General features: G+C 39.5%; 2 protein-coding genes across 2 annotated transcripts; both read left to right on the forward strand.

The window, feature by feature from the left end:
- Nucleotides 1-404: 404 nt before the first annotated feature.
- Nucleotides 405-1,785, forward strand: LOC119735424 (alpha-N-acetylgalactosamine-specific lectin-like). The gene has a single exon (XM_038209125.1). It carries the CDS (start codon nt 694-696, stop codon nt 1,195-1,197), a length of 504 nt encoding a protein of 167 aa, XP_038065053.1. The 5' UTR covers nt 405-693; the 3' UTR covers nt 1,198-1,785.
- Nucleotides 1,786-5,476: 3,691 nt separating this feature from the next.
- Nucleotides 5,477-17,844, forward strand: LOC119735242 (serine/threonine-protein kinase Chk1-like). The gene is made up of 11 exons (XM_038208947.1): nt 5,477-5,541; nt 5,803-5,883; nt 9,811-9,910; nt 11,041-11,164; nt 11,322-11,456; nt 12,260-12,448; nt 13,128-13,245; nt 14,132-14,315; nt 15,201-15,332; nt 15,880-15,981; nt 16,454-17,844. Exons 2-11 carry the CDS (start codon nt 5,819-5,821, stop codon nt 16,547-16,549), a joined length of 1,245 nt encoding a protein of 414 aa, XP_038064875.1. The 5' UTR covers nt 5,477-5,541; nt 5,803-5,818; the 3' UTR covers nt 16,550-17,844.
- The last annotated feature ends 5,063 nt before the right edge of the window (nt 17,845-22,907 follow it).

The following is a 22,907-nucleotide window of genomic DNA, read 5'->3' on the forward strand; positions in this document are numbered from 1 at the left end:
AAGAATATTGTTGCTCAACTTCAATTACTAGTTTGGTTCGTTTGCAATATAATACAGTTACTACAGTTGTAAATACAGTTGTTTGTGTACAACTTTCTTTTGTACCGGAGACATTTTTACACAGTCCATAATTTTTTTTTTCTTCCAGTATGGCATTATTGAGCTCTGGAAATTAACATTTACGCGAACCGTGCAACCATGCGTCTCTCCTGAGCGATGTTCGCGCGTGCGTACTTCACCCGTGCGACAGTTCCTCGATTGCTCTGTAAAGCGCATGCGTAGTAGACTGTCGCACGGGTAACCGATGCGACAGTCTACTACGCATGGGTTTTTACCCTGTGCGTGAATCCTGGCGCGCGCGTTTGGTAAACAGCAAGAATAACATCTGGCAAGTGATGGTGAATTGACCAGTGACAGTTCGGCTCTCGATCATGAATATGTATGAGGTATAGTAATGATACATGTTAAACATTTGTTTCTTCTGGGGAAAGATGGCCCTGATGGCCACACCTCCAACCTTCATTGGCCAATCAAAACGCTCCACGTGACGCTCGAAGACACTGAAGCCTTATTATACCAAACTGGGACCAACCGAGGGTTTATAAAGGGTGCCAACGCATCTGTTAGCTTCACTCTGCACCTGCATTTTGGCTTGTGACAGTCAACGGTGAAGGAAGACAACTTGTAAACAGCATGGCTTTCGTTCGAGTCTTGTGTTTTGTCCTGTTGGTGGGTTTTGCTGCAGCATGTCAACAACACTCACACTGCCCACCCAAGTGTCCACCGATGTGGACTTTCTACAACGGCAACTGCTACCGGTACTTCGGCACTGGCAAGACCTATGATGAAGCTGAGAGCCACTGCCAGGCGTGCACTGAAGTCGGCCAGGGTCACCTTGCGTCTATAGCCAGCGCCGAGGAAAATAATCTGCTCCTGACGATGTGGAAGTCGGTCCGTACAACTACAACAGGCGGCCTGTGGATCGGTTTGAATGACCAGGCAGAGGAAGGGAAGTTCATCTGGACAGATGGATCAGCGGTTACCTTCACCGACTGGGCTACAACCCAGCCCGACAATTATCAAAACGCTGAGGACTGTGCTCACATGCGGCATGAGCTAGATGGCGATGACAGATGGAATGACATCGCATGCAACAGAGAGTTCGCCTACGTGTGCAAGGTGTCAACTACAAATTAAATCGACCCCGCAATGGATGACCACGGAGAGGCGTCAGAACATATTTGCCGCACCAAACCTGCAAAGCCCACAATCGATGGCATCGGCCATGATCTCACCAAACAGTCTCACCAAACTAACACTCACAAACAGAATCACTTCAAAACTTAAAGGTTGAATTTCGTTGTATAGACTGCACTGCTGTCAGGCTATACACGGTGAAAAAGAAATTGTTTTAAGACGTAACCCACTTTGCATCTTCTTGGCTGTAGCGTTTACGGACCTGCATGTTTTCGAGTTTAACAAGTAGTATTTAGCCTTTACTCGTTTTACCAGGTGTCCAGGTTTAGTATTGAGAAGTATGGACGAAGAACATACGCAACGGTGAACTAATCAGCTGTTGTACTTTAAAAAGGTAGGGTAAATCAAATATTCATTTTGTGCATTTGGTTTCGTTTAAAGCAATAAAGGTGTTGAAAATGTTAAGACGGAGCTTAACAACTAACCTGATAAAATTTTTAGAGCTTTGAATGATGCTTATTCCGAGAGAAAAAAAATTCTAGGATCTTGGTTTCAAATTCAAAAGTTGCCGAGTCATGTTTTGCATTGGGCCTAAAATCAACGTCCGGGACACGTTCTCATTCAACCAATTGCAGCTACGCGATGTCACACACTGAACTGACAAATAATAGCAACAGAGGGCGCAAGTGCGTCCTGTCAACGTCGGAGCGCACCCATTCACGGCTTCGCCAAATTACAAACCAACTTCTAACGGATATTTCCAAAAATACGTCTTTAGACGCATCTTTGGAAATGACTTTATTTTTTTTTTACATTTTTATTCAAGATGACGGTATGCAAGAAAGAGTGACATTACTATCTTTAAAGCTATAGTCCATCATTTGCAACTATCCGAAAAGTAGCTGGCGTAATTATTGTTGAAAAACATACTTGGTTGAAAGATAGTACGGGGACTAAACACCCTATGAAATTATTCTTTCTGGCAAGCTGTCATTTTGAAGTAATCAACGAAAGAAGGCCTTTCCAACGGTGCTTCTTAAGCTGCACCGTAGGAAAATTTAAATTAGTAGTTCGTTTTGTTATTCAGCGAAGCGCGCGCAAGCATTGGCACGACGCACACGCACCCCCGGTTGCCGTAATTCGTCGGATCAGTGCGCGACATCGCGTAGCTGCATTCGGCTCAGCGAGAACGTGTCTCGGACGCTGAATTCAGGCGCAATTCAAAACATGATTGAGCAACTTTTGATTTGAAATTGAGATGCTAGAATGCTGTTTTTCTCAGAATATACAGCTGAAGCTGAGCTGAAACTTTATCAGGTTAGTTGTTAGTACCCTTCTTTAGATTTTGAGCACTTTTGTTGCCTCAAACGAACAAAATGCACAAATTACAAATGATGGACTATAACTTTAAACAAAGTAAGTTTTTCAACATTAATTTGGTCATACGTGTCCGTTACCTTCTGGATAGCTGCAAATGATCTACTCTTACCTTTAATACCAATGACATTATCTCCATAAAGCAAGGAACCAACGAACTGTGATGTGTCTCGGAACTACAACACACAAAGAATCATTCAATTCAAAATCCGATTCCTCATGTTACTGACTCCGACAGAAATAGCAAGCTGACTTTACTGAACACCTTATTTAAAAAATTTAATTCATTTACTGTTTAATTTATGTCTTTTTTTCTGTTTAATGTTCAATTTCTTCTTAATTTCTTGTTGAAATTATCTCCAGGATATTTTTTTTTTGCAGTTTCTATAACATTTCTTGTTCGTGACGTCAAAGTACAACAAGAAAACTCAAAAGCTGAGATGTTGATGGACTTTTTCAAAGCAAATTGCTTCCTAAAATCAAACAAATCCAGTTAATTTTACATGACACAGACTAAACTAGGGTTAATCTGTTGAACGCGTATGATAAGAAGTGATGTTAATTGACGGTGCTTGACGTTCCCACCAACAAATTATCACTGTAACGATGACAGAAAATGTTGAATTGATTTCGGAAAATTTGAAATTGCAAATTTTACATTTCCCTTCATCGTTAGCCTCGATTGCAAACTCTCAAAACAATTTCATTTTTGGGGGTTAATTTGTACATTTTACTTTTTGTTTTGTCATTCTTTAAGTTTGTTTAATCTTATTTTCTTTGGTTTAATTTTCGTTGTCATCTTGCATGACTGATCTTCTCTTTCATCCTGAATTATCGTAGATTAAAGATGTCGCATGAAACGTTGTGTTGTTTGGAGTGATTTTTTTATATTATTTTGAATCGAAAATGTCGTTATATGGGCACAAGTTATCAACAACTGTCTCTTGACGTCGTTCCTGAAAGAAAGACTGGTTAGATGAACAAACACATAGCCTCACAGTACAACCGAGGTCAAACGTCTAGTAATATTAGTGGGGCAGATAAGGGAAACATTTGGGGAATTGTGCCTTTAACAATGCAAGCATGGTATTGGCGCGCAATCAGAGTATGTCACGAGAAAGATATTTGGCTATAGGGCCATCGAAGATTTCTCCATTGAAAATGAAATACATGTAGAACAACAAGCCATTCTCAAAGTTTAAAGGTGTCGCTAAATTTCTACGGGACGTTTAAATAAAAGGCCACTCGCGAAAACAGGCTTTTCGTGAAAAAAAAAATAGAGAGAATAGGACTCGTGCCAAATGGCATTTTATGTTGCGTGCGCTAATCCTGGTGACTTATTGGACTGTACTTTTTCTGTGGTTTCCAAATTTCCAGTGGGGGCGACAGGTGGGGAGGGGGCAGTGACGACCATTTTTTTTTGGGGGGGGGGGGTAGGCCCTGGTGTTGACAGCAATCGAGCAATAGACAGCAGTTGAGACTGGGTCACAGTTTTTAAATTCAACTCTACTTCGCGCAGGATTGCGTAAAGTGTGCTGAATATAAAAGGACACGCAGATTCAGTTCGTCATGGAGCTTTCGGCCGGTTCCGTTACATGGATGACACTTGGATTCCCCCCCCCCCTTCCGCCCGCGGGACTCCCTCCCCCCCCCCCCCCCCCAGATACAAATAAGTAAAAGGCTGTCCGCATATCGCGCATCAGATAATTTACAGGGCCTTAACAAATAATTGTTTTTTTAAGGTACTCCTTGAAAATGCACTTTTGTGTCCCATTTCACCTTATTTTCAATTTTTGGTGGTTTTTTTATGCTCATCATGAAAATGTTCATATCTAGGAGCAAAAGTGTGATGTCATTCTGGGCAGATCAAAGCCTCAGTGTTACTGCCATTTCAGCACAAACAGTCGTCCGCATTTTGGATAATTTGCTTTTGCACGTTTTTCTTTGCTGTGGTGATTCGATTGTTGTGTTAGTGCATGGCAGTAATCCAGGTAGCAAATTTTATCAAAAATGTTTCCATGAGCAAGAAAGTTGGGTTCACAATTTGAACAGAAAACCCCGAAGCTTAGCGTTGTTTTCCTAAAATGCAATCAAAGCAACAGCACCATCAGTTGTCCGGAAAAGTATTTCTTAAGAAACGTTTGAAGAAGTGCACTTACCAATACATTTAAATAAGACAAGAAATGTAAATTTTAAAGGAGTAGAAAGCTGCATATACATGCAATGCGGTCTTAATACAAATTCATCTCATAGACCCTTTTAATGTAAATAATCCAACAAACAACCAGATTTATTTTTTCCCTTTTTTAAAATATTGTTATTACTGATGCACACCTTAGTGCGGTGATACCGCCCTCATTCCTACAACTGTACTCCTAATCTACAGATATTGTGAAGAGCGCCCTCTCAACGGCAACAATTGGACAGCAATAACAACCTCGTCCCCAGGGTGTCAAGCAGTACGCGCCCACCACTACACGCTCTCTCATTGGAAATGCGGTTGGAAATAAAGTAAGAACTGGGGACGAGGTTGACAGCAATAGATATAAAAATACTCAAACGAACATGTCTTGTAACTGGACTCCGATTATTATAAATGTACGTAAGTTAGTGCAGAGAGCGTTAACATGACGACAGGTATTGGACTATAAAGGACTATTCTATTCTGTGACAGGAGGTTCACGCTTTTAGAAAAAAGTCTTATTATATACTTTTAAAGTGCATTCTCTTTTGAAAGAAAGTGTAAGTCATTTTATATTTCATTATTTTCTCTAATGTTCATTTCATATTAGTAACTGATATTTTTTAAAGAAAATTGAATTCCCATAATTCCCTTTTTTTCCAGTATGTAAAATGTAGCGGTCCAATAACAACATGCATGCGGCACTTGCATGCTCGCCGCGCCGCGGGATTTATGTATTTCGTCAATCACAACATGAATCATGTCGACGATGAGTTGATATTTTTGTAAGTAAAAACAAATCAAATTTCATACCTAGACATCACTTGACACCCTGTGCACAAACCCTATGAGACTGGTCTGAACTATTCCAATTGTTTAATTCAACTTCAAGGCTCTGGCTCAGGACACGCTGGAGGATTGTTTGGATTGAAAAAGGGAAAGTAATTAACGTCTGAGATTCCCTATGCTATAGTAGGCCTATAGTACACATACAGATTACAGGATTGACCTACCGAACATTTGATAATATTTTTTTTTTTCTGCAGACATAATTAGTCCAAGATGGTGACCCCATTTGTGGAAGGCTGGGACTTTGTGCAGACACTGGGGGAGGGGGCATACGGAGAGTAAGTCAGGAACTGTTCGCGTCTCACAGACAGTCATAAACTTAGCCCCATAAATGTGGCCTATTTACTGGACTGCCTCCGTAAACATAGGCCACACATCCACATGTACAAAAATCGTGTCGACGGAGCCAAATTTTGATTTTCACATTTAGGCTTAGTTTTTAGGTTTTTTTTGCTTTAGAAGCATACTCACCCTCTTTATAGGCTAATCAGAAAGTGCTGCCTTTTTCAGATGTATATTTTTCGTGAAATTTCCAGATTCATTTTTACACGTTGCGTATCAAAATTTCAACATGAAATTTCACAAAAATTAGACATCTGAAATAGGCAGCACTTTCTGATTAGCCTGTAAAGAGGGTGAGTATGCTTCTAAAGCAAAAAAACCCTTCAAACTAAGCCTAAATGTGAAAATCAAAATTTGGCTCCGTCGACACGATTTTTGTACATGTGGATGTGTGGCCTATGTTTACGGAGGCAGTCCAGTAAATAGGCCACATTTATGGGGCTATCATAAACTATTTTGTTTTCATTTGTATTTTGTATTTAAATCTTTCAAGAAAGGAAAGTTTTGCAGTGTCTCTGCATGGAAAGTATGTCTTCAATATCTCACCATGGTGCTTTACATACCATGCCTGTAAATTGTGAATGCATAAGGACATTTATCTTCAAGTAAACTTGAATCCTTGATCCTGATTGGTCGATCCATGGCAACAAGTCGTGCTACATATAACCAGTTTTTCTGCACTCGCGCTCGTGGAACACGGAATAATGTAGTGCGTCTGTGTTCTACATATAACCATGTACTAGCACGGCCACGGTCCATACCGCACTCCGCGTGTTGCGCTATTCCAAGATGCGCGCACCATTCCGTACAAACACAAACGTGTATAGGATAAGGCCCTGAAGTTTGTGTACAGCGTGCGTTTCATCTTTATTGTGCGTCAAGTTTGCTTGAAGATAAATTTGTTATCAGGCTCACGTTCATGGAACACGGAATATAGTGCATCTGGGCAATTCTTTGGTAACGGAATTACGGAATTTTGTCACTTTGTCAAGGATTATTCTTTCCCAAGAAAATATGTTCTATGCTAGGCAACTAATCTAAACATGGAAAGGGAGCCAAGACCCAATAGAATTGATTGACCGCTAAAAAAAAAAAAATCCCAAAAGATTTCCCTTTAAGGGGCGAAGCTTATTATCCGTAATGGAATTACGGACAGAGGACAAGCATATTTGAGTTCTCGCATAAATTAATAAAACTCTCTGAAGTTTGGAAATTTTAAGATTGGACACTACCTGTTATTTGTAGAGTTCAGGGGTGTTGTTAACTACAATGCAGAACAAAGTTGAAAAAATAATCACTCTTTTCATAATTTGCATTTTAATCACGGTAACGGAATTACGCCTGGGCGGTAACGGAATTACGCCATAGGTTTACATGTAATAGGTAAATGCAATACATTAACATTGAATTCAACATAAACTCATCACAATACAAATTTAAGAAGTTTATAAAATGCCACAAGGGGAAAGCTAAGTGAAAATTAGCAGATCAAAATGTAAATGTAGGCCTAAACATGTCTGGGCTTCATTTTTTAGGTCAAAGGTCAAGGTCAAATGAAAGCAGTCTGGTGATGGCTGCATTGCCTGTTAGCAATGTATATTTTTTTTTACCGAAAATCGAATTTTACTATGAACATTTGTATTATCGTATTTCACTAGTTTATCCTGGAAAATACAATAAAACTGCACTGGTTGGCATCTCTAAGCAAGGGAAGATGTTAAGTTATGCCAAATAGAACATGTAGAAGTACAAGTACAGTCTGGTACTCAACTTTCATATACTTGTTGTCGAATATATTTTCTTTGGCAACACATATTTAAAGGGAATGTACATCATTGGCTTTTGCTGTAATTTTCAGAAGTGAACTATTTGAGGGGTTAGTATAATAGCTCAAATATTGTTACACTGACATGTTTGAAGTTTTGTGTTCGAAAATGCTGGAAAAAAAAAAAAAAAAAAAAACTGTTCAAGTAGTCTGGTTCCTTGACTCCACTAAAGGTAAAATTGGTCAATTTATAAATGCCTGAAAATTGGAGGGTAAGGGAACCAGACTAGCTGGCCTGCACCCGTTCATGAACATGTAACAAATACCCGGTAGCAAACAAAATTTGGACTGGAAAGAGTGTAAAGTTGGAGCAGTAGTTGAAAATAGTTAGGTTTTTCCAACGGTGGTCGGCCGACCACCGTTGGAAATGTATACAAAAACATCATTTTCTTGAAAATTACTTCATACCAGGTGCCATAATTTTACAGGATGCTTAAGACTGTCATTTACCAACATCCTAGTAAGGTATTTCGTAAAAACTTGGTAGTTTTATTTTCTGATGTTTGCAAATGTTGTATTTCCCTTTAAGCATCTAAACAACTATTAGCATTTTTTAAATAGTTAAAAAGAAAAAGTAAAAGTAAAAAATATCAATGGAACACCTGATTATTTTTAATTGTATAATAGAAAATTAAAGAGGGAAATTTTAACAAGTAATTTAGTATTTAAAGTTATTGTCCAAGGTTACATGCAAATCTCCTATTTAATATGTCATGTACATAATCTGGAGGAAATGTGCATACTTTGTGCATGCGTAATTCCGTTACCGTAATTCCGTTACCGTTTCGTAATTCCGTTACCACTTGGAAAAATGCCAAGAAATTACTATTTTAAAGTTTTTATTTTTCATTTATGTTTGTAGTAGGGTCTTTTCTCAACATACATGATTTGAAGAAAAAAAACAAGAAAATTTGTGATATAAGTAACTTTTGCCATTTTTTCGGTAACGGAATTACGTGCTAATTTTGACATTTTTAAATGAAGGCCTACACTATATATATATATATATATATTTATATTTAAATTTTTTTTAATGACCCTGAGTAATGTTAGTAACTTGTAACATCATAAAATAAATCAAATCTTTTCCCTATAATTCAGAAAGTAATACATACACAAAATTTAATTTTTTTACCAAATCTGAACGTTTTTAATCATAAATTGCAAAAATCACTGTTTTTACCAGAAATATGTATTTTTTTTCAATTTCGTTTTTTGAACTGAATTCCCCATTTAATTGAGGTCTGGAAAAAGTACAAAAAAGGTTTAATATGTAAATATTTATTTTTGACATTTTTTGCTCTCCCATGGAGAATTGCCCATCTGTGTTCCACATACCACTCGGCCTTCGGCCTCGTGTTTTGTGGGACACAGACGCAGGAAAGATTTCCATAGGCCTATACGAAGTTCACTCAACACCCTGTGTAAAAACCCTATGAGATTGGACTGAAAAATGTTAAGTGTTTTCTAAGAAAATGCTTGTATTTTCTCACTGCTCAAATTGACTTTGATGACATGAAATTGCTATCTGGGGGCTTGTTAGTCAATACAGAGGAAAATTAGTGAACTTCGTATATGGAAATCTTTCCCAGACGCACTATATTATTCCGTATTCCACTCGCGCTCGCAGGATAACTTATAGTATGTCAATTTGTGAATGTGAAGACATATGCAAGAATCTAGACATACGATCAGTGCAGGGCTCGATTTACCCGGGTGCACGCATGCACCAGTGCATGTAGATTTTTGCTTGTGCACGTAGCTATTTTACTGAGCATGCACGACGTGCATGTAACTTTTTTAGCCACCAAAATACTCATTTCATGCATATACCAGTGAGTGAGAATAAGAATAAAGTTTGTTGAATCGAGACCAGATAGTGTACATACGTGTTTACTGTTATTTCTTTTATAAATCCATAAATTATTCCTCGCACCATGCTCGCACAGTCGCAGCAGATTCAGAGTACGAGGTAAAATTTAGCAAAATTGTATGTTTGCATTTAATGGATAATGCTTAATGTGTTGTGTCTCCCCAGGGTGAAGCTTGCGGTCAATCGTAGCACACAGGAGGCTGTAGCTGTCAAGATACTCAGTCTGGACAAAGCCAAAGGGGCCATAGAGAATGTCCGCAAAGAGGTACCTGTAAATCCCATCGCCAGAAGTCTTGTAGTTGATGAGTGCATCACAAGTCCTTCTAGTCTCCCAGGTCAATCACAACTTCATTCAGTCACAGCTAAATCACCGTGGTAAGCGCATTCGGTTGTAATTTATTCACTCGCGCTTGCATTCACTCACGGTTGCTTGTCACCAGAATTTTAAAGTGACTTGTGATCTACATGTTGCTGGACGTATGATGGACTTGTGACTGACTTGTGATTGACTGTACAACAACAGTAAATATCCAGACTGTTTTGTGTGTTCAGTTAAAATTAGTTTGCACTTTAACCTGTCTAGGATGTTATACTTTTTTCGATATCTTGCCGGCCCGCTGGTATTCACACTGAGGGCGCATTCGTGTTGTACAGGTAGCCCAGTGTGATCAGCCGAGCGTAGCCATCAATAATGAGCGCACTTACACTGAACAAAAGCTTGTGTACTGTGCTCACATTTTTTTATTCAACCCAAAACAGAAAGTGGTGTCACTGAATAGATTTTACTTTTCATGACTAAGGAAAGTTCACCCAACTTTCCCTCATAGAAAATACACCATTCAATGCAAATCTTGTATCAAGTGCAATTGCATGATGAATGAAATGTGTACGTTCGGGAATGCGGCTCTAGCTGTCTTCCGGCACATAGCCTTTCCTCAAGCCGCGGGTATAGCCGTAGCTATCAGCCGGTGAGGAGGGATTACGAATTGAAAGTGCAGGGTGTATTGGGTCTTAAACCTGTCTCGGTATCTCCCACGGCAGACATGGAGTCTGAGTCTGGGCAGAGCAAAGTAAGCTGATTGACTAGTGACATGGGGTCAATCTAATTTAAATATAACTGTGTGAACGAATAGGGCACTAGATGCATTGTGAGGTGTTAGTGTGCTGGAGTAGGCCAGTCAGACTGTATAGAAGTATGCATCATCAAGGCTCGCAACCAATAAGATTTCAAAAACTTCAAAGGTGTTTTCCTGTTCTCATATACATTCTTGAAATAAATTCTGGACTCTAGACTCTGTCTGTATTCGCTGGTGTTTGGAAAAGGGATGGCACTATCCCATTCAGTGACACCTCTTCGCTGGTGACCTTTTGATCTTTGCCCTCTGCCCTCTACAGGTCTGCGTTCACAGGATGATGAACGACGATCACATTGTTCGCTTCTACGGCCAACGCAAAGAAGGCAACATTCAGTATCTCTTCCTGGAGTACATGAGCGGGGGAGAGCTCTTTGATAGAATTGGTAAGGTTTTCCTGGAGTATATGAACGTGAATATTTTACCATAAATCACCAACAGCCTGTTGCCTTGGATGAACCGAAACTGCTGGTGTTACGCGTTTGGGTCCAAATTGTTGAGTGACTCACCCATACAATTGAAATAATTTGTTTTCTCTTGCAGAGCCTGATATTGGTATGCCAGGCAAGCAGGCCCATCGGTACTTTGTTCAACTAATGGCCGGCGTTGAGTATTTACACAAGAAGGGTGTGACCCATCGAGATCTGAAGCCAGAAAACTTACTTCTAGATGATAACGGTAAGATGAACATCTTTGAGATTTTTACAATTTGTTGTACTTTGAAATGTTGTTATGAGCTTTTCCAAGTGTTAACACACACTATTACAGGCACTTGTTCAATGGGGCTAGCTCCCACTGTCTCAGAATTGATGGCCCAATGCGTGACATCATCACTCTGTGTGTTCTTCTCATATGTGATATGACAAAATGGCAATGGAACTACGTATGGAAGCCAATAAGCCAGTTCGGTTTCTCGATGAAGCAGTCAAAGGTCATTCGGGATAAAATCGTTGACGTGATGACATGCGATGTTACGCGGACGCCCATTCTGCTTGTAATAAACACGCGAGCGTCGTGCGCCCGTCGCTGTGCGCATTCATGCGCCTTCGATGAGTGTTTGATTATCCCAAATGACTTGTGTCCCATATCATTGTGCGCATGCCAAACTGGCTTTATATTGACATGGGATATGTACCTATGAATTTACTGTGTTTTCGCTGAAAATTTCTTTCGATTTAATAATGATATCAACCTCTCATTCTTAATTTAATAATGTACCAGATATGTCTGATTGCAGTTGGAAGCTTTTAAGAGTGAAGTTTTCATGGCGTTTTTTCGCTCATTTTTGTGACATAAATCATGACTCTGCTTCCTCTGCAGCTGTACGTACACGCATAAAATTGGCATAGTGCCAAACTTTTCATTTGAACACGACCTCGCGTATGCTTACATGTATCAGTCATCATCATACGGATACATGACACTTTTTTCCCCGCATGTCGATATTGTCTAATGTTCTCGTCTTTGTAACTTGTTTCCAGATAACCTAAAGATCTCAGATTTTGGTCTAGCCACCGTCTTCCGGCACCAGGGCAAAGAGCGTCTGATGGCCAAGTGTTGCGGGACGCCTCCCTACGTCGCTCCAGAGGTCATGAAGAAGGAGGAGTTTCCTGCCGAGCCGGCCGACGTCTGGTCCTGTGGGATCATTCTTGTGGCCATGCTGGGCGGAGGTTTGTAGCTAAAATCACATGGTCCTTCTGCATCAAGAGCAAGTTAGATCAATGACAAAAGTCAACTAATAGTTGATTTGCAACGTAACTTAGGCCAAGGGCGGATCCAGGTTTGGATCAAGAGGGGTGTTTATCTCCCAGGAAGGGGAGGGGGGGGGGGGTTAGCAGGCATGCAAGTTTTCCTCGGATCCCCTGATTTCCTTGTTTTTTACTTCTCATGAATGCCATTACAAATTGGAAAACACTGTACAAAGTCTTGTGTGGTTTGTAATTCCCTTGTTTTTTTTTTTCTCTAAAAAAGAAGACATATTGGCATGTAAATCGTGACGTAATAAATCGTGACGTAATAAACAGGACTCCCGATGCACAGTAGCATACACGAGTCCTGTTTATTACGTCACGATTTACTGTGTTTTATTTGCTGCCTGCAACGACGACTTTTACACAGTTGCACGTTCGGGTCGAAACTGGACCTGAAAAACAGCTCTCAAAAGTACCTTTTGTCCTCATTTCATGACAGAAACAATAGTCGTTTTTATTTCATCACACCTTAGGCTACATATACCCGAAAAATGACGGAAATGTCTTCGAGCATTCCACAACCTCTTTAATAATCACATGTAATGGACTTCACGACAATTCTGCAATACTCTGGTTTACTACTTTATTTAAAACCATTTTGGTGGTTTCTTCCTAGCTTGGCCTCACAGACCCCCATCCAGTTCACCAACAAGTTCCGGTTCATTCAAGCGTGTCTGCTCAGGCAATGACCTTTCACCCACGTCATCTATCAGAAGGTAAGAGTGCAGAGTATTGTTTGTTGTTTGCCTTTTGCTGTCAAAGTGTCACAAGCGCTGCAACCTTGGAAAACATGTGGCTATAATTTGTGTCTATGTACAGCTTAAGCACAAACTAGTGAAACAAAACAAAAAATATAATAATATAAAAAAGAAAAATGAAAATGTGATTTCAAGAAAACGTTTTTCCGGGAATAAAGATAATGCTACTTAACTCATGATCATGCTGGTAAACACAGCAGCCCAATTTGATTCTTCATCTTAAGCATTTTGGACAAAAGTTTGATACAGAACTGTAATTCAGTCCCAGGCAAGGCTGTTTCATAAATCTCGTGAATGCGAATGCTAAGCGAATTTGACGTCACCAAACATTTACTTTGAAATTTGCTGGAGTTGAAATCTGTTAAGTTTTTGCAAATTCGCAGCACGGAAATATGCCGTGATGTCACAAATTTGCATTCACGTTCACGCTCACGCTGGGCACTTTCAATCACAAGTCTTCCAAATCTCAAGGCGATGACCATCTATTCATTTGAAATGCTCTTTGTCCTCATTCATCCCTTGTTAATTGTTACTTCATCTTTCTGGTAAAAAAGCAACTCACAATTATTCCGCTTGCAGTTTTGAACAGAAAACCTTTGACCAATAGACCATTATCATGTTGCAGTCATTTGGATTTTTCCAATTCAAATCAATGTAACCAAAGCAAAGCTGGGAGGAAAAATAGTCTGGTACCTTTGTGCACCAAAACATTATCATTCAGTACGTTATTGGGTACAGGGAACATGACTGAAAATGGTGGCAGCATGATAAAGGTCTATAGTCATAACTGTTTTCCAGTCCTTCCTCCCTTTTCATGTCTTCCCCGTTCGTCAAAACAAAACAGAGAGAACTCTGCCACGTTCTCCAGCTCCCAGCCCATACCACACGCCGTCCATGACACGCCTGCACCAGAAACCACCAAAGAATCCGTGGAGAAGTTAATCCTCGGCGTCAGCTTCTCACAGCCGGTCCACATTGACTCCTTGCTGCTGAGTAGTCAGATACAGTCAACGCCCGGTAGCTCACAGGTGAGTCAACAACTTGGCTGGATATCCCTCAAGAACGGACAGTCCAGGTTCAGGTGGATTTTTAGCCCTCTCCTTTCTAGGTCATCTTTTGTCGATAAGAAACCACCCCCCTGCTGCTAGCCATAGGTGACTTAAGTTGATCCATCCCAATGGATATCCCCCAGGAATGAACAGTCCAGGTTTAGTTGGATTTTTAACCCTATCCTTACTATGGACGACTTTTGTCGACAAGAAACCACCCCCTGCTGCTGTCCATAGATGACTTAAGTTGACCAGGAAACCACACGCCAAACACCCACAACACAGATGTAATTCACTGCTTTTCAACAAGCTAGCATGTTTTTATGTTTTGCTGACCATACATCAACCTTACATAGGCTGCTAGAGTGTTTTCAGATTGTTCTATTTTTTTAGTTTCTTCAAGGTAATGTTACAAAAACTTGAGATAAATGCTTCAGAAGTATCCATGCACGATTTCAGGTATGGAGTGCCATTTTGTCTTGTGTTGAAATGGCTTTCAGTTTGATAAATGAAAACAGAGCAAAAAATAGACATAAAGAGTTAAGTTCAAGACCAAATTTTAATCACAACCTTTTGTATTCAAATAGTACCACTTCATTCAGGCTGACCATATCAAACTTATAGTCTCTGGGGATAAAGTTAAGATTCCAAGCTTTAAGATGGTTTAATAATAATGGCGGTGCATGTACGTGTCTCTGTGCCAATGCTAGAGCCTCGCGAAAAAAAATGCCAGTATTTTAGGACGCGCTCTATTTTGGTTTCCTCACAATAGTAAAAAGGTTAAAGACCAACACAAGCAGCAATATATTTTTTGGTTAGTTTCTATAATGACTTTGTTTTTGTTCTATCCCATTGTCCCGACAGACACCTATGCAGAGACTAGTTAAGCGCATGACCAGGGTTTTCACCAAACTTAGCCCCGACGAAACCATCAAGAAACTCACCGCCGTACTAGAGAAGATGGGCTACAGCTGGAAAACGACAACAGCAAGACAGGTCAGATATGTTAGCCTGTATAACTAAAATAATACTTATTGGACAATGCCTGCTGAGTGGGGAGTGTGGCCTAGTTGTTAGGGTTCGTGACTCATGATCGGATGGCGAGGGGTTCGAAGAGGGGGGCAAAGGGGTCCATGCCCCCCCCCCCCCCAAAAAAAAACGAAATCAATTTTTTTTTAATGTGTCATCGCAATAAAGGCAGGCAATGCGTACACCACCATCTTTTCCTCAAAAAACATTAATTAAACTGGTCAGAAATTGCCTCAGATCGCACCACAGAGCATCTCGAATCCAAAAATTTTAGGGGCCCTTAAGTGGGCCCCGAACCCCACGCCGTAATTATTTTGACCCACTTTTTGGGGGGACCAAAAAAAAATGTGTTCTGGATCCGCCCTTGCTCGTGACAGACTCTTTTTGTACTGCCTAAAGACAGATTCCGATTCCAAATTTGGAATTGATTCTATTCGGCCCTGACCTGGAATCGCACAGATAGACTTGTTGATTTTGTGTGACTGAGTACTTTTTGTGTTTTTGTTTGACACAGGTCACAATCACATCTCTGGATCGACGAAAGAACCCGCTGATCTTCAAAACTCACCTGCACGAGATGGACGACAAAGTACTTGTAGACTTCAGACTATCAAAGGTAATACATTCACGGTTCCGGTCTTTAATATGTCACTGGAGTGCCTCTATTTCAACTTGGGCGCCGATTTTGTATTTTTAGTAGCCTATACAGGGTGAGAACCCCCCCCCCCCCCCCCCAAAAAAAAAGTAGAATATGAAACCAAGATCTCTCGATTCAGGACAGTAGTTTTTGATGCAGAGCTTTTTTTGTGAACCACATATAAATGGCCATGATTTAGCACCTGGGAAACCTTTGGTTATGCATATTTGCGGGAAATAGGATTGCGCGTTTATTAACAAACATATTTTGCAACACAACCAGGAGAATTGTGTGGTATGGTTCATGTGCTGAACATTGCTTTAATGTTTACTTTCAATTAAAGGGAACCTAGTCAGTTTCCCATCATGGTTGTTTTTGTTGGAAATTTTCCCAAAGTCTAATTCGAAACACTGAATCGTCTTTATTTCCAAAACCTTCTTTCACTTTTTAGGGTGATGGTATCGAGTTCAAGCGACACTTCCTCAAGATAAAAGGAAAGCTGGCGCACATCACCACCAAAGTACCCCTGCTCTCCCCTTTTGTCTGAATGGTCTGACCCAGCTGGGTCAGAGGTCACAACACTCAGCATTTCCCAATTGAGGGCAGCAGTATTAATACCAACTCTTCCATTAATTATGCAGGTAGTTTTGTATCTCTATTTTTGTCAGGGTTTTATGCGATCATGAATTCCTACAATCAGCTTGTTCCACAATCCACAGTGCCTGAAAAAAAATCTCGCAATCTTTAGAACTTCAGGAATTGTGGCGTTTTACTCACGATCAGGTGGTGATTCATTGTTAACGACGTCAACTTGTCGTCAAATTTGGCAGGCATGTTGTTTGAGAAACTTGAGTTATTTCAATTCAAACTTGGCACAGTTACACTGCATGCGAATCGCATGGGTGCCACTGCCAATTTACACGTGTCCAGAGATAACCAATTTTTTTTTTGGACAATGCCTTCGGTTGCTTGACTGCCAATTTGTGTGTTTGCTAAGTTTAGCATGATGATAAATCTCCAGATACCTTTCAATCTGCATTTTTTCCCCGTCGTTTTCCTGATTCAAGATGAATAAACCAACCATTCTATCAAATTGAATTTTCCATGATAGTCAACACACAAGCTTTGACAAGTTAGGAGGAGAGAATTGACCAGAAAATGTTGATCAACTTACTTTCGTTTCAATAAATGAATCAGAAGCAACATTTATAATTATGATCCTGTATTTTAAGGTTTACACTTAACACAAGAGAGTGTTTTCCCCCATATTTTATCAAGGTATAATGTATTATATAAACTGATGCTTTGAATGCACTGCATACCTTACAAAAGCGTCATAGAAAACAGCAGTTACAAGTGTTGAGCCGGATATATACTATTATTGAAGGCAAGTTGTCAAAAGTCCATCACAAGCCAATCAATGTCAATGTTGCCTATTTTTTTTAATATGAAATGTACGTTTTTGAGGTTTTGGTTCCACTTCTTTTGACTCACTAGTAGATCTGACTTGTGAGGACCTGCTGACGTCAACTCTACTGCTATTTCATGTTCCTTCGGTTGTGTAACCTGTTCTCTAAATATCTAGCAGCCAAATAATGAGTTCCTTGCTAATGTTCAGCTTATCTGGAACCGGAAACAGTTAATTATATTCTCGTCTTCTTCACTGTGCCCAACAAAAATGATTTGATTTTCATGTGTACAATTTCTTTAATCTTTTGTACCGATCATCACGTTTGCTAACGTTTTGCATTTCAAGATATATTTTTGTAATCTTAAAAGAAGCTGTTCGAAAAAAAAACACATTGTTACAAAGTTAATTAAAGATCCACTGGAAAAAAAATATTCCTTGAGTTTTTTGAAAAAATATCTTTGTCTAGCATTCTGATTGAGTGAATTTCTCAGCTTAAAATGTAGGTCCTGTGAATATTACACAAATATTGACTGCTTCGAGTGGTGTAGTAAAACTAGCCTCCCGAGGTGATCCATGAAGCATTCTATAGAATGCTCCATGGATGACCGAGGGAGGCTAGTTTTACTACTTGGATAAAGCAGTCAATATGTGTTGACATCTCTCCCACAGATTCTGCTTGATTTTAAGCGATAACTGATTAACTTAATCTGAATACAATTAAAAATTATTTCTATTTGAATACGAAATTAGTTACAAATTTACCTGCACTTTTCCAAACTACCCCTTCACGAAATGTTTGAACCCAGCTCTGTAGCGCTAGCGCTTGGGAACAATACGCGCAACGCGCAAAGCACACACCTGTATGCATAATGCATTTGCACCATAGACATCTAATAATTAGATGTACATGTATAATTATGATACAGTACTTTGGTTGCTACGCTACGGGTATAGTACATTTGGCCGTGCACAGCAAGACAGCAAACAGAGAATGCCATGGGACGCGCTCTGTGTTGTTTTGTCACTTGTACTTTGTAGTTAAATTCGGTGCCTATGTAACTCAGAAAAGGGACACAGTCGGAACTCGCAACATTAAATAAATCTAAACTAAAATTCAATCTAACCAAAAAAGGGTGAGGAGAAAACGCAGAATAATTGAAAAACGTGGACAGGGAAAACAAATTATATTTCTGCGAAACGAGCCAAAGAAAACTATTTATTTGAAGTTAACCAAACCCAAACAAAAGAAAATGATTTAAAGTAAGAGCTAATACTAAAATTAATCAAGATACGAGTTACAAGTTAAAGCAAATACAGTTTGCAAGAAACAGTAACAAAAAAATACCACAATGGGGCATTAACAATCGGGCATTAACAACCTACATAAAAGAACCAAAAAAGAACAAAGGTTTAAGATCAATGTATATACATGGAGTAAATTTCTTAACACTAAACTATGTCTTTAACATTATCGTTAAATTATCTAAACTCCTACAAAATAAAAGGAAAATCCATTTGCTGAAAGTTAACTCAATCAAAATATTTACGTAATGTACAACACCTTGACCTTCCCTGTTTATCTTTCTTAGACAAGTCAATTTAAATTGATAAGAATGCTACATACACCAGTTCACTTAGGATACTGTACCTCTGGAAATCAAAGTGTTCTCCAAATTGATGTATCGTGTCTTGTACCGTGCTACCTGCTTCATAAAATGTTCTGACCATAAATGCCTATTTGACAGCAATAAACTGTGGCCTTGCCATGGCTACTTTGAAATGCTGTGTCTAGCAGTGTGCTGGCCTTTAATAACTATCCCTTAAAAATAGCAGGAATATCAACATTGTGTTTGTTGTGGTTTTTTTTTTGGGGTAGTTCCAAATAATTGTCTGGATCACTTTTTAATGCATTATTTAATATAAGTGAAACTTGTACTGACTGTGGTCAATACCCAGACCGAAGGATGGCTGAATGCGGGGAAAAAACCTGGTAATCTTTCCCGTTATTGTGGGAAACAAGGACATATCACATTTCCTGATTGTCAGTTGTGCATTCAGGGCTATTCGTGATTACATACATTTCCATCAATATTTTTAACATGTTTCAAGCGTTATGTATGGTCACGGTGTATTTGAATATACAAGGGTTATAATATCTACATTAATATATCAAAATATACAACAAAATATCCAATGTTTTTGTTATCTCCCAAGTATTCGTCTATACTGAGTTATTTTATAACAATTTGACTTATTACGTTTTCGTGGTTTTTTTTTTAAATTAAAACCCTCTAAGACTTAACTAGACTTCAACTTGTGTGTGCATATTCTATCTGCAGTAAGCATAATTCACTTTCCCTTTACGGTCATCATAGTGACGGACAAGCCGCAATCAATGAACATTCACCGGGTAATATGTTCTTTTCGTGACATGAGCATCGACATTCAGACCGCAACTTGAATGTGGGAGGGTGTGATTTAGGGGAGGTGCGATTAGGAAATCATACATGAGTAACTTCAAGTAACCGTTCACGACGACGATGTCTTTCAAATTTTAATGGTGTGTTGGGAATATCTAATGAATTTGGAAGCAATGAGAGACGTGAAGAATCGTCAACTGAGGTAGTGCGCATTATTAAACCGCTAATTAGCACCTGCACCTTCCGAGTTATTTCAAAAAGAAAATTAAAAAATTAAGGCGGCCTGACGTATCGATGAAGAAGATCTTAAGATCCATACGTTAGGCCGCCTTAAACTTTAACATTTGTATATTTCAGGTCAATCCAGTCAGAAAACATTTTCATTTTATTTTACTGTTATTATTATTATTATTATTATTTATTTTTATTTATTTATATTTAAGTGTTATCCCTAGGCCGCCTGAAGTTCATATTAGGATTTTAAACCAACCAAAAACGCGGGTTAGGGACGGCGGTTTGTATACTGGATGACATCGTTGGCATCACACCTTGTGATATATCTTCACCGAGTACAGGTCAGCCACTGCCAGCTGCTGCCCGTCAGCTGTCAATGTGATTCCACCAGGGTCGTACAGACCCTGGGCCACGCAGCTGACAAACTGACCTGCACAGTTATAGTGGTGTATGTGACCGGTGTTGTAGTACCCTGTGCTCACTGCAATGTAGATACCCGAGCTGTTGCTGCATACACCCCCGCAGTGTTTCACCGGTTTACCGTCGATGGTTGGCTGGATTCTGCTAACAGTCACAGCGTTGCCATTAGAAACCTCCACTTTCTCCACTAGTCCCTGCTTCCAGTCACTGATCACAATCCAACCATTGCTCAGTACAGCCAAGAAGTAAGGTGTTATCTTCACTGGCATGGTGTGTAGGATCTCACCATTCCTAGGATTGTGCTCAGTCAACACCTTTCTCTCCTCATCGCCCGCTATGATGTTACCGTTGGGCATGACAACCACGCTCACGAGCCGCACGACTGTCTTGCCAACCTCATTCTTTGGTACAGTGTGGAAATCAAACTTGTGCGTGGTGTCCCTATGGTAAACCATCATCTTGCCGGGATGAGCACACACCCACTGATTCGATATAGCAACGACGTCATCTGGAAAAACAAAATTAATTCGAATAAGATCATTCAGATAACCGAAAGTGTTTTGAGTAATTACTGCTGTCTAGTAAAAAAAAATGATTAAAATAATTAATATAAATATATCTGATTTTTTGAGAATCAAGTGATCCTGATCCACTACAGACCTTGACATGTTCAACTAACTAGGAGCAATGTTGTTTAAAACGCATTATGAAAAAATAAAGTGTGCATGTCACATAAAGTGTGTATGTCACATGGGGTTATGACCACAGACATATAAACGCATAGACCGCCAGCCGTGCGCGTAAAACCGTGATTTGAAAAAGTATGGGCAAAACGCTTGTTGACAGCGTGCGTAATCGCTCGACGCGCGTTCAATGCAGATACGCTCTTAGTACAGTACACACATTTACATACAGAACATGCATTTTTGAATTAAAAAAAGGCTATTTTACTCACAATCTGGTTGAAAAAAAGTTGTGCACGTTATTGTTTTTTGATCTACCTATTTCATATTCAGTACGCGAGGGATTTTTTTCACAATCGAAAAATAACTTCATGGATTTTTTTTAATGGAATATTTTGGGTGTGTGTAAAATCCCTATACCGGGAGGTGAATTTGCCCATAGTTTGGATTTTAGTCGGGCGCCGCGAAATCACGAAAATAATGCGCGTGTAGTTTCGAATAGGCACCCGTTTCATCAAACTCTTCGTAGCTTACGATGCGTCGCAGCTGCGACGCGTCCTGTGATCCATTTCACGAAACACGTCGTAGGTGCACGCGTCGTAGGTGTATTTATAGCAAAACTCGGTGACTGTTTTATGTATTTAGTCAGCGTACAGTAAATAGTCGTCTGATATTCAACAAAGAGCATTTTATTTTAAAGACATACGTGACCGACTAATCTGGCAATGGCAATGAAAAAAAATGACGTGATGACTTTTTCAAATAGTGTATTCGAATAACTTTTATATATGCAAATTTTGAATTATGTCTGCCTTCGGCTTAATGCTTATCGAAATGTACCCATTCTTTTGCTTTATTAAGATAAACCGAGGAGATGGTTTAGGCGTAATTGCACAACTTCCGATTGACCTTCAAACAAAACAAAGCCACAAGCACTAACCACCAGCTGCAGGACGGTATCCGAGACAGACGAAAATTGAGAACTTTACGGAGGGATGGAATCGACTGTATCATTCACTGAACTGAACATGCGATGTGATAGGCATCAATTTCACAGAGTTTGACTTTAACTGGGTCAATTTTTACTTAAATTTAATGACTGTGATGTGGAACTGTTAACATTGATTGTATGATTTTTATTTTTGGAAAGAAGCCGTGGATTTCAACGCAAATACACTCCCAAGATGACTGTCACATTAGATTTGACATCAGTTTCTGTTGTGAATAAAGCAATAACTTAAGCCCGGTTCATACTTCACGCGAAAGTGAAAGCGAAGTGAAATTCGTGACGTCAACAATCCACCATTGTTGACTTTAATACCAAATTTCGCTTCGCTTTCGCTTTCGCGTGAAGTATGAACCGCAACCTCGTCCCCAGGGCTTACTCTATTTCCAACCGCGTTTCCAATAGTAAACCCTGGATAGGAAACTTTATTCCTGTATCCTGATTGGATACCGCAATTGGCTAGTAATGGATTTTTATCGTGTACTTGGTGTTGTTATTCATAACATGCAGTACGTGTTTTCGAGATCTTTCGTCCACGCCTTTTCGAAAATACTCATTTCCTTTCCAATTTTTTGATATTAATATGAAATTTGATTCTGCATGTTGTCTCGTTAAGATCGTAACAGTTTAATCAAAATGAAATCGTGTTTTCGTAACTCACGCCATGCCCGCGCTGCGACGAATTGACTATGTTTTTTACCCCAGACACCGCATACAAAAACAAACGCTTA

This window comes from Patiria miniata, unplaced genomic scaffold (genome assembly GCF_015706575.1).
Source record: "Patiria miniata isolate m_02_andy unplaced genomic scaffold, ASM1570657v1 HiC_scaffold_29, whole genome shotgun sequence".
NCBI lineage: Eukaryota > Metazoa > Echinodermata > Asteroidea > Valvatida > Asterinidae > Patiria > Patiria miniata.

Coding starts and splice junctions, on each gene's coding strand:
- LOC119735242 (XM_038208947.1), top strand. CDS start 5,819: ATGGTGACCCCATTTGTGGAAGGCTGGGACTTTGTGCAGACACTGGGG. Junction 11,457..12,259: donor CTTACTTCTAGATGATAACG/GTAAGATGAACA, acceptor ACTTGTTTCCAG/ATAACCTAAAGATCTCAGAT. Junction 13,246..14,131: donor CCCACGTCATCTATCAGAAG/GTAAGAGTGCAG, acceptor AAAACAAAACAG/AGAGAACTCTGCCACGTTCT.
- LOC119735424 (XM_038209125.1), top strand. CDS start 694: ATGGCTTTCGTTCGAGTCTTGTGTTTTGTCCTGTTGGTGGGTTTTGCT.